General features: G+C 33.5%; 1 protein-coding gene across 1 annotated transcript in view; it reads right to left on the bottom strand.

The window, feature by feature from the left end:
* USH2A (usherin) overlaps window positions 1-13,050 on the bottom strand; it is a 795,289-nt gene that overhangs the window by 732,164 nt on the left and 50,075 nt on the right. Inside the window, exon 3 of the mRNA XM_061185303.1 lies at window positions 10,278-10,410. Coding sequence (XP_061041286.1) covers window positions 10,278-10,410 — 133 coding nt within the window. The remainder of the gene's footprint in view (window positions 1-10,277; window positions 10,411-13,050) is intronic.

Consider the following 13,050-nt stretch of genomic DNA (forward strand, 5'->3'; position numbering starts at 1 on the left):
AGATAACTGATGTAAAATTGAAAAACAAACAGATGTAAGCTTAAGGCCCACAAAAGACAAAAATCTCCAGGAAAAATGAGAAGGTGTAACTATAAAGTCAATTCTCGAATTCTACTAAAATAATCTTTTGGGCTAAGTAATAGGTACCTTCCTTGGCCAAAATACCTGAGACCAGCAATAGTTAAGAACCAAGAGAGCTGCAGAGTTAAAGTACAGAGTTGGTCAAAGAAAGAAAATGTTATATCAAGTGTTACAATAATAGTTGGACTTTCACTTCTGCTTCAGATGTAGAAAGTTGCAAGAGACCATCACTTTGCTATCAAACAACCAAAATAAGCCAGATAAGCTATAAAAGCATTTTTAACCCATCAGAAGGTAGAGGACACAGAGAAATCCGAATAAATTAAATTCTAGAAAGTAACAAGCCTTTCATAGGAGAACTGAGACCCACATCTCCTCTCATCCCTAACAGAGAGGTGAGAAGTAGCAGAATCAGTGACAGAGTAAGAAGAAAGCAGCCCCACGTAGGCTGGGATGACAAATCCCAAAAGAGCACCAACCACAGAGTCTGAGTCCATCATGATTCTAGCCTCAAATATCTGAAACCAGTGGTGAACTAAATTATATTAAAACTGAAATAAAGCTCACATCCAGGTCAACTTCAGATCAGTTTGATGCTGTTATCCTCCCACCATCCTCCTACCCTCCACTAACACACATACTCTAGAGGCCTGATAGAACCAGCAGTGCTCTTTTCTCTGGAGGTCACTATTATTTACTTCTCTCTCTTCTATTCCCTTATACCAAATGTCTGGTACACAATAAAAACATTTTAAGACACATGAAACAGCAATAAAATGTGGCCCATCATAAACAAGGAAATAGTCAATAGACATGGCCCAGATGTTGGAATTATCAAATAGGGATTTGAAAATATCTATGGTAAAAATACTAAAAGATCTAGTGAAAATGGTGACAATACATGTGAAAAGATGGGGAAACAGGAGCAGAGAGATGGATCCTAAAAAAAGGAGCCAAATGGAAATACTGGAAACGAAAAGTGTGTTATTAAAAAATGAAGAATTTTCTAGATAAGCTTAACGGCAGCCTAGATACACGAGAGAAAATAATCAGTGACTATCAAGACAAATCAATAGAAAGTATCCAAAGAGAAACACTAAGAATAAAAAAAGAGTAGGGAAAACAAAAACAAGCAAACAAATAAAAATTGTGCTCAAGATCTGTGAGATACTATCTGTGCTCTAACATAAGTGTAATTGAAGTCTCAGAGTAAGAGGAGAAAGAATGTGGAATGAAAAAAAAAAAGGAAAAGAAAGAAAAGTTTAAAGAGATAATCATCAGAACTTCCAAAAGTAGTGAAAACATCAACTTATACATCCAAGAATCTGAGCAAACCTCAACCAGGATAAATACTATGAAAACTACATCCAGGCACAACTTAAACTATTAACATAAAAGAGAAAATTTTAAGCAACAAGAGAAAAATGGCATATACCTTACAAAGGAATATTGATATGAATGATGGCTGATTTCTCACCAGAAACAATGAAGGCAGGTAGACAATGAAACAACAATCTTTAAAGTGCTGAAAAAAATTACAATTAGCAATGTAGAATTCTACAGCCAGTGAAAATATCTTTCGAAAGCAAAGACAAATTAAAGACATTTTTCATAAAAGCTGAGAGAATTTGTTTCCCACTGACTGAACTCTAAGCAATGAAAAAGGAAATTCTTCAGGCTAAAAAGAAATAACACCAGGTAGAATTCAGGATTCGCAAGAAACAATGAAGAGTACCAGAGAGGACTAATCTTTGAAGAGAGAAAGAAATTATTTCATGGGACTTTCCTACACAAAATACAGCCGTTTTAAACATCTAGTACATCATTGCCCTAAATTGAACATTTTTTTCTTCCTCGCTCTAAGAAAATTTTGATTTTGAGCCAAAAAATTAAATGTAGTCCATGACCATTATTTTTAAATATTTAAATTTCAGTCAATAAACTTAATATCTAAATTATTATAACATTAATATTTATAATAGCAAAGTTTCATTGAGTACCAAACACGAACCAAGTATATATTATTCATAAGTTTTATACTTGCTTTGAAAACTCTATCTAAAACACATGTTACATATGAGGAAACAAATGAGGAAATTGGATTGAGAAGCTCAATTCTTTGCCAAAGTCATTGGCTTCTAAGAAGCAGAGCCAGATTCAAACCAAAACCTGTCTGACTCTAAATTTCATGCCTTGTTTCTCAGGCACTAATTATTATAACAACAATAATTTCTACATACAATGAGTTTAATATCCAGTGCAGATTTGTATTTCTTCAACCCATGTTAAAGTTAGAGTATAGTGTACCTCACACTCATGCTTTTCTCATGTAATAACACATCATGAACCTGTTGTCAAGTCTCTACCAACAGACATTTTATTTCTCTTAACGGTACACACTTTTTCATTGTAAGTATAAACTATCATCTGTTTAAGCAATTCCCTTTTGAAGTTTTTAACTGGTCCCAATTATTTGCCACTTTAAGTCATTCTACAATAAACATTTTTGTGTACATAGTTGGGGCCTTGTTTAATTGTATTCTTGAGATATAGGCCCTGGAAGGAGAACACTTGGATGGCGTAACTTTCACATTTTTACTTTTCATAGCTTGCCAGGTTATCACAAACTCTTTCCAACACTAGCATTCTCTCTTTTTATTCCTTGCCAAACTGAGTACAAAATGATAAGCATTGTTTGAATTTTAAATTCTCATTTTATTAGTCAGATGTTTCAATATCTTTCCTTTAGTGTTTCTGGCCATGGTACCATGCTAATAAAAATCTTTCAATATGCCAGGATTATGGAAACATTTGCCTTTACTGTCCTCTACTACCTCATGATTACACATTTCACATTTAAATTTTAATTCATCTGCAGTTTTTAGTTAATATGGTTGTAAGGTACACATTTAAATTATCTTTTTATTTTTGTACAATAGTGGGCCACTTGTCCTGATAGCATTGCTAGATATCTCTTCTGCAATGCTCTGAAACACCAATTTCATCTTTAATTAAACTGCTCTATACCTTTATATACCTTGTTCCTATACTCTTTTTCCATTCCATTTACCTGTCTTAATCCATCAATTTCTATACGTTTCTATTTCTTGCCTTTTTATCTAATTCCCAAAAAAAAAAATTCTCTCAGAAAAATTTAAGCATAATCTCAGCTAAACTAAAAGGAAAGCTGACTTTCTATACCTCGCTGAAGTTAGAAATGTTAACCTTTGGGACACTAGTAAAAATAAAAGTAGTATTCCAACTCCAGAAAGAACAAGCAGGTGAATTAAGATACAACACACAGGAGAAAACATGAAGGGAAGGGAAGCTGGCATTAGCTTCAGATGATTATCATTTTGTTCCCTGTATATTCACTTTCACAGCTACACAACGAACATCCACTGATTTCTTAATGACCAATTACCTTCTTAAGAAAGTGCTACACACTTTTAAATGCATCATGTAGAGATGCCCACATTTAAAAGGAAATTAGAATTCTGTTGATAAATGAATTCAGAAATAGCTCGGGAAAGTTTTGATTCACATGATTTTGTATTTTTAAATCCACAATGTGGAGGGCTATTGTAGTTCATTATCACAGTGACATTAGAGATTGCTTACAATTACATGTCTGTAACCACAACTCCTCTAGGTTTTATGCCCAACTGGAGGCATTGAAATAAACACACAACTGGAAGAAAATATTCTAAAAAGAAACAGTACATATTGGTTGATATGGATGGTCTAAGGTGTTTCTATTTGTATATTTAAAAATCAGTCCAAGCAAATCAGAGTATCACGTTAATATGTACACATTATACGTATACATATCCCATTAGTATGGATACAGGGCTCAGGAAAAAGTACTCATCTGGTCCACTGATTAATTTCCTAGGGGAGGCAAAGACAAGGCTTGCAGCAACAGAAAGTGTCATTGGCAACATATTTTTCTAGAAAGTTATGCTAGTTAGAAATGAGACTCAAAGAAAAGGCTCTCTAGCAGCCAATACTCATGTGAAAAGTTGTTGCTTCCTGGGTACAGAACCAAAGAAACAAATTAAGCCTAACCAGAGAAAGTAAGAAAAGCCATCTTGATTTCCTATAGGCCTTCGTTTGATATGCCTGTGTTTGAGGTAGTATCTGTTCCAAAGCAGAGACAGCCAGCCCGGTGCTGCATGAGAGCACCTTTAATTCAGCTCGCAGTAATCTCTTGCACAATTACCTCTCCTGAATGAAACCATCTTGGATGCGGACAAAAGTATGGAGGACAGGGACTTAATTTTTTGATTGAAAAAAGGAGCAAGTGAGAGAAAGAAAATGATTTATAATAAGTCCGTGGGAACATTCTGTACCTATCTCTTTTCTGATTAGAGAGGTGGCATGGAGCCTGGCTCATTAGGCAGAAGTAATGAGCCAGGCTATGTGCCATCTCTAATTAGAGAAAAGGTACAGTAGGTACAACCGTACCTATAAATTGATGGGAAAAAAGATAACAATTATTTTAAAATATTCTTTCCTCCTGTAGTTCTCCGATGCTCAGAACTTAAGGAGAAAAACTGTAATAAAAACTAAGTAACATCGGAAATAAACCCTTTTCCAATGATGTGTTTTCCAATCAGAAGTTGAATCAATTTTTTTTGCAGTTTAAAAACAAATATCATATTCAGTCCACACAGTCCTTTGGAAGCATTAATTCAACATCTAGTATACTGAAATAGAATAGGAGCAAATCATTTCAACCCCACAGTGCAGAGTGGACAAATTTATGGCACTGTCTACTACTGTGAGCAATATTTGGGGCAATAAAACACTTTTAGAAGTGCTAATGGGAGTTAAATATTGAAATAAGGCTCACAAGATGTAATGTGTTATTAGGAATTTCTGCAGGCAGAGTACTTTATAGAATTTTTCAATATACTAATTACTCAAACCAAGTTTCTAAATATATTGGTTCCTTAAAATATTACTTCTTCACATAAGTTTAGCTTGATCTAAGAGAATATACAAATTAAAATAATAGAGTCATCTTTCTTTGGATCTCTCAACAATTCTATGGAAAGTAACTGTTATCTCTGCTTCACAATAAGAAAATAGATGTTCAAAGAGGTTAATAATAGTTGACACTTATTAACATTTACAATATGACAAGCAGTACACACTACACATACACAGTCTCATATAATTCTTATAATATTCCCATGAATCATTTATTAAAACATTATTTAATAGATTAGAAACCTAAGACTTAAAAGGGATACATATTTTGACCAAAAATACACAACTAAATTGAATTCAACCCAAATTTATTTGACCCCAGAGCCTGGAAATTTAACCACAGTGTTTTAGAATGTTTTTTGAAAATTAAAAATTTATACTTTTTTCTTTAAACTAGATAACTCAGGTCATAGGGGGAAATTAAAATTTTACATTGTTTCAAAATTATTAATAACAACACCCATAAATATCTATGTGACAACTCCAAAGCCATGACCACTTATTGCTTTATTGCAAACATTTGAAAAGATTTGAGTGCCTACTATGTATATATGATAGGATTGTATAACTATTAGAATTAAAATTTAGCAAGGTCATTGGACTTAAGGTCAATATAAAAATTGATGGCATTTTTATATAACAGAAAGAAAATTAGAGAATAAAGTTCCAAAACAATTGAAGTAAAATTACATGAAAAAAAGGACCAACAGATACACAGGACACAGGACTAAGTCTTACAAATATGAATGAGACGCTATACAGAAAACTAAAAACATTGCAGGGAGAAAGTAAGGAGTATATGATGTTCATGGATTGGAAGACTTGATATTCTATAGCTGTCTATTCTCGCAAAATTGAGTTAAGGATTTAAATTCCCTCAAAGTTTTGTGAAAATCGAAAAACTCCTTCTAAAATTCATATAATAGCCAAGACAATCTTGAAAGAAGAAAAGAGTTGGAGAAATTAAATACTTCTAGATATTAAGACTTTTATGAAGCTACAATAATGAAAACTAAATGCTTTAATGATAAGTATGGGCAAACAGATCATTGAAACAAAACGGTGAGCTCAGGAACAAACCCATCTTCACATAACAGATATATAATTTGTGACAAAGTTACCACTGCAAAGTAGTAGAGAAGTGATGAAAATGTTTCTGGGTCAATTAGATATTCAGGTGGGAAAAAAACAAATGGATCTTGACTCCTACTTCATACCATACCCAAATATCAATCCCAGAAAGAACATCAATCTAAATTTGAGAGGTAAAATGATAGCACTTTTAAAATAAAGTGAAAGGGAACATCTTTATGGTGTTTATGGTGTTCTCCTACACTTTATTCTTTCAGGATTTGCAAAGATATTCTAAACTGGACATGAAAAGTATTAAGTTTGAAAGAAAAGTTAGTAAACTGGACTTCACTAAAATTAAGAATATCTGTTGATCAAAGGAAAATGATAGTATACGCCATAACCCAGAAGGTGATATTTGAAGTCCATGTATCTGTCAAAGAACTCATATTCAAAATACTGAAGAGCTCCTGTAAGTAATAAAAAGACAAACTATCCAACTAAAAATTGGCAAAATCTTAAATAGGTATTTCACAAAAGAGCACAGCCATGACCAAGAAGCACATGAAAATGTTCTCAACATCATAAATCATCAGGAAATGTACCATACAGCCACCAGAATGGCAAACAACAATAACATATGACAACACTCAGTGTTGGTAGGACACGGATCGCCAAAATTCTCAAATATCGTTGGTTAGAATACCCACTTTGAAAAAGTAAAGAAGTATTTCCTAAAGCTTAAAGAAATAGCAACACACAATATAGATAAATCTTACAGGCATAGTGCTTAGAAAAGGAATTAGACACAAAAGAATACCTACTGCATGATTTAATTTACATGAGAATTCAAGAATAGACAACACTAATCTATGCCGATAGAGGGCCTTACTAACACTATTCTTGTTTCCCTTTAGAGTCGGTATTCACTAGGAGTCTTTAATACAAGAAATGTTTGATGATCTCATTCTGGATGAGAATTATATAGGATTAAAATTTTATAAAGCTGTACCCCTTAATATTTATGCATTATGTTACATGCATGCTTTGCCTTTATTAAAAACTTAAAATATTTTTTAATTTCTATAATGCAAAGTTATCAGACTATCTAAAAACTAACGAAAACGTGTGTAACCTAATATTCTTAGCATTAATGAGCTTTTACAAATAAGAAATTCCAGACTATAAATATAGACACACAACATGTATAAGGAATTAACAAATGAAATGCAAATTATCAACACATATGTGGAAAGCCAGTCAACCTCACTAATGGCCAAATAATTCTAAGGCAGTGTACAAAAACATTTTTCAATGAGAGGAATGACAAAAGTGAAAAAAAAACAAGAATAATTTGTAAGGTCAGTTACTGTTTAAGGAGGCAAATACTTACCTATATTTTTAAATCAGGTTGTAAATTTTCACAACCTTTCTGGAGATTATCTGTTGTTATGCTTTAGGGTAATCAATCTCATATGTATTAAAATTTAAAAATGACCATATATTTCAACATATTTAACTTCTATTGATTCATGTTATGGAAATAATTATAATATTAATAATAGTATTACATATCAATATGATTTAGTATATACAAGGTACCGTATTCACTCATTCCACAAATATGGAGCAACTACTAGGTACCAGATGCTGGAAAAATAGTAGTGCTTTTTATGACATAGCCTCATTTGATCCTTACAATGGGACTGTAATATCATCATCATCATGATTTTAAATTGGACGTAACTACAGTTTAGAGACATTAAAAAGTTATTCCAGGTCACATGGCTAGTAAGTAGAGAGACGGGATTTGAAATCAGGGAAATTGACGCCAAAGTAAAAGGTCTTAGGGAACTGCACAGACAATTGTTCAAACACATATATATGTCTATGTGTATATGCATGATAGATATAGACACAGATATAATATATAGATATATATATATTTAGTGATTTCTATCAAATAACTGCTAATAATATTGAAATAGTAGAAATAACCTAAATGTTCATCAATACAGTCTTGTTTAAAAAGTTTTGGTTACAGCTATACAATTGTGCACAATGCAGCCATTTTAAATGAGAAGGCATATTGACATGTTTCTCATAACATTTGGAGGGGAAGTATTTATTTTTAGAGGGCTCAGAGAAAGCATATGTATGATAATTTCATTTTTGGAAAATTATTATATTTATAACCCTATCTCTAGCTATATGTAAAAAATGATGGAAGGGTATAACAAAGTTAACTATATCTATCTATGAAGGTCAAAAAAGGAAAATGCTTCCTATTTTATAGAGTTCTGTGTTGTTTGGATTTTCTTATAATGAGCATTTATTATTTAATAATATAAAATAATTCACATTCCCATTTTAAAGTGTAGACAATTTTATAGACCACTGTGATAGTTATTTCAAGAGAAGTCTAAATACAACTTCTGTTCTTTTCAGGATGTGATGCATATTATCTTCTTAATCTACATGGCCCATTTTTAGGGTGGGAAGATATGAACACCATTAATCCAGTTTATTCCATGTTGACTATTATTTTCCAGTTTCTGTCTAATACTCTAAGTCCTACTTTAACAATAGCCATACAATAAAATACAAACTTGAAAAAAAAAGAGAAAGAAAATATAGTTTAAGAAGAAATACAGATGGCCAGGAGGCACACGAAAAGATGCTCAACATTGCTAATTATTAGAGAAAAGCAAATCAAAACTACAGTGAGGTCCCACCTCACACTGGTCAGAATGACCACCATTAAAAAGTCTACAAATAACAAATGCTGAAGAGAGTGTGGAGAAAACGGAACCCTCCTACACTGTTGGTGGGAATGGAAGTTGGTGCCACTGTGGAAAACAGTATGGAGGTTCCTCAGAAAACTAAAAATAGAATTACCATATGACCCAACAATCCTGCCCCTGGGCATATAAGACAAAACTGTAATTCAAAAAGATACATCCACCCCTATGTTCATAGCAGCACTATTCACAACAGCCAAGACATGGAAATAGCCTAGATGTCCATCAACAGATGAATGGATAAAGATGTGGTACATATATACAATGGAATACTACTCAGCCATAAAAAAGAACAAAATAATGCCATTTGCAGCAACAAGGATACAACTAGAGATTATCATACTAAGTGAAGTCAGAAAGAGAAAGACAAATACCATATATCACTTATATGTGGAATCTAAAATATGACACCAATGAACTTATCTATGAAATGGAAGCAAAACCACGGACATAGAGAATAGACTGGTGGTTGCCAAGGGGGACGGGAGTGGGAGAGGGTAGGAGTTGGAGTTTGGGATTAGCAGATGAAAACTGGTATATATAGAATGGATAAACAACAAGGTCCTACTGTATAGCACAGGGAACTATATTCAGTATCCTGTGATAAACCATAATGGAAAAGAATATATAAAAAAATAATGTATATATATGTGTGTAACTGAGTCACTTTGCTATACAGCAGAAATGAACACAACATCGTAATTCAACCTTACTTCAATAAAAAATAAATTAAAAAAAAGAAAATATAGTTTATTACATAGTGTTCTTTAAAAATAAATGATAGAGACATTCTAATTTCAAAGATTCCCTGATATAGTGGGTTGAATAATGGCCTCCAAAAGATAAGACTACCTGCAACTTGCAACTGTGAGTTTATTTGGAAAAAGGGTCTTTGCTGATGTAATTAAGGATCTTGAGACAAGACAATACTGGATTAGGGTGGGGCCTAAATCTGGTCACAAGTGTCCTGAAAAGCAAAGGGGAAAAGACCAGGTGAAGATGGAGGCAAAGATTGAAGTTATACAGCTACAAGTCAAGGAACACTAAGTATCACCAGAAGCCACCAGAAAGAGAGAGGCATGGAATGAATTCTCCCTCAGAACCTCCAGAAGAAACCAACGCTGAATCCTCGATTTCAGACTTCTACCCTCCAGAACCACCAGGGGATGAAATCTGCTTAATTAAGCTGCCACCCAGTTGGTGCTAATGTGTTACAGCAGCCCTAGGAAACAAATACACCTGGGTATTTTAAAATATTATTTTTGACACAATTTTTAAGAAAGAGTGTAATTGGATAAAGTAAATAATTTTCTGAAGTCGGACTCTTACCATTTAAGCTCTGTCCTATTTGCATAGTACCAGAGGCAAAATCTGTAATTGAACCACTTAGAGTTCTTGCATCAAAAGCTGTATTATCCTCTTCCAAACCATTGACGAAGAAACTGATTTTTGTCTGATGTACCTGTAAGAAATTATCACCGTTATTATTTTGATTGCATAACCTTTTATTTTATAATAACTACACTTCAGCAGGCTTTCTCAAGTTAATTTCCTACTTCTCCACTTCCTTCAGCTGGAAAGACTTGAATTTTATTTTAATGGCTCAATGATATGTCTTGTGTTTGTATATCTAGATATAAACCTATATGTTATAGTTTTGTGCTGGGGTCATATCTACCAGGGTATTCACAGGTATGCATAAATGTTTGTCCCATATATTTAACAGCTCTGACTGCCATGCTTTATAAGTCTTTTTGGAGACATGTTGTTTCTTTAGCTACTAGTTAAATTTGTTACAGTCATATTTGGAAACAAACAGAAATGAACACAAAAGGCAAAAATATTCAAAACCAGATATACCAAAAATGCATTACATATGGATATAATTCAATTTAGGTTGTTAGTACAAAAGGCTCCTTGTAAACATTTACTTTCTTAGGTGTTGGTATCTAGTCGGTAATTTTCATCTATACTTCTCTAATACAGAATAATGTAAAAAACTGCCAATCATGTTCTAGGCTAATTAATCAGGCAACCTAACAACTCTCTACATCAGGGGTAAACAAACTTTTTCGGTAAACAGCTAGAGAATAAATATTTTTTATTTGTATGCCAAGTGATTTGGTTTTGTGGTCCAAACGGTCCAGGTCACAACTGCTCAACTCTGCTGTAATAGGAAAGCAGCCAGAGACAACATGTATGTGAATGGGCATGGATGTGTTCCAGCAAAACTTTTATAAAAACAGGTAGCCAGCCAGAGTTGTCCCGTGAGCTGTAGTCTGACCACCCCTGGATTACACTATAAAAAGTTATGAAATTTTTGTCTGTGTTGATCCCTGAATGGTCAATTCAATCAAACTTTTATGCAGATTACTTCATTGAGACATTTAATGCCTTGTAGTTGAAGGTCAGATGCTAACATCTTCATTTAAAAATATCAAATCATAGCATTCAAAATGAAATTCTATTAAAATACCCTTACAAAAATTGACAAAAATAACCATCCTCTGATATATTTAAATCATACGAGTGAACTCCTTTCAAACTGCTTCTCAAAAAAAAAAAAAAAAAAAGCACACACACACACACCTAGAAATTAACATCATAATTTTCTTGGCAATATCAATTCTTCAAAAACTTCTTCAATATGGCTTTTATCCACTCTACCCAACCTGCTTTCATTTAAAACCTGCTTTCTTGTTCTTTCCTAAACTCACTGACCCTGTGTTGCATTTTACTTAATTATAAAACAAAGCTTTAACATAAAGACCTAAAATCACACACTAGCTCCTCACGGACCTGGATATACACTGCCACCGTGGCTTTTTTTTTTTTTTTTTGCATCCCATTTTTTACAGCCTGTTACTGTCATTTGGTGTTTGACTGTTATCATTATAAAAGATACAGGCTTTTCTACTTTGTTATTTGTAGCATTATCTCATGTTTTACAACATCTTTGCGCAACATGCAGGCACATGAAATATAACTTGTGAAAAGTTCTCGATGGTATTAATGCATAAAAAAGAATGTGGCTCCATCTCTACTGTCTTTACCCAGCCAAAAGCTGATGAACAGCCAATTTTCCTTTATCACATTAGCACAGCCATGAGGGAAACACATTTGTTCTAGTCAGCTACACTAAAGATACTATTACCAATCTAACATATACATGTTTTATATCAGCAGTATTCTCAGAGCATGAGAGAGCCAACAATATATTAACACTAGCATGACAGTTTATTTAAGAAAAGAAAATTGTCTCTGTAGAGGGACAGAAGTTAGAAATGTATGGCTAAAGCTCAGTGTCACTGGTCTAATAAAGGTAATAATTCTTTGGCTTTCTTTATAGCAGGTAACACTCCTGTGACAGTTCTGTCATATCATTCAAATAAAAATGTTGTCTTTTACAAGTTTAAGTGCACCTTTATTTTGAGTCAGATAGAAAGCATGCTTTTGATTTTCTGTATTCACTGTATTATATCTGTAGTCAAGAATTCAGGACCTTTCTTTCTTTTTTCTTTTCTTTTTATCAACTCATCACATATTTGCTTAGTAGAAGGATTCAGTGTCACTGCAGTGAATTCCAGAAGAATGTTTTCACCTTGCTGGTACTTAAAACATGATTAATGATGATCCCAAGTCACTCTCGCCTGTTTTTGCCACCCCCCCTGCAACCACATTTTTATAAATAAGATTAAATCCTCTTTGGTGTTCTGTACCATGTTTTATATTCCAGGATCCTCTACACTACTTTGCAATTCAGGTCTGGGGCCCCATCACACGGAAACTGTAACCATGATGGTGGCTCTTTGCAATAGCTCAACCTGATGATCCCCTTGCCAGTTATTTAGGGGAATAGGAATATATACGACGGAATTTCTCACCTGTGAAAAGAAAGCCTTCTACTACAGTGCACGTCCCACCTATCTTTTTCTCCACCTCTCTGAGGATTAGAGGGGTTTGTACATGTTTATTGGTGTGGCTTGAAGGAATGAATTGGCAAAACCAATAGCAGCTGTAGAAGAAGCCTTAAACGCCTTCATAAGACGTCCAAAAACATTTTGGAAAGAAGATACAGGGGAGCAAGTCATTCTCCAGCTTT

The sequence above is a fragment of the Eubalaena glacialis genome, chromosome 3 (assembly GCF_028564815.1).
Source record: "Eubalaena glacialis isolate mEubGla1 chromosome 3, mEubGla1.1.hap2.+ XY, whole genome shotgun sequence".
In the NCBI taxonomy this organism is placed as follows: Eukaryota; Metazoa; Chordata; class Mammalia; order Artiodactyla; family Balaenidae; genus Eubalaena; species Eubalaena glacialis.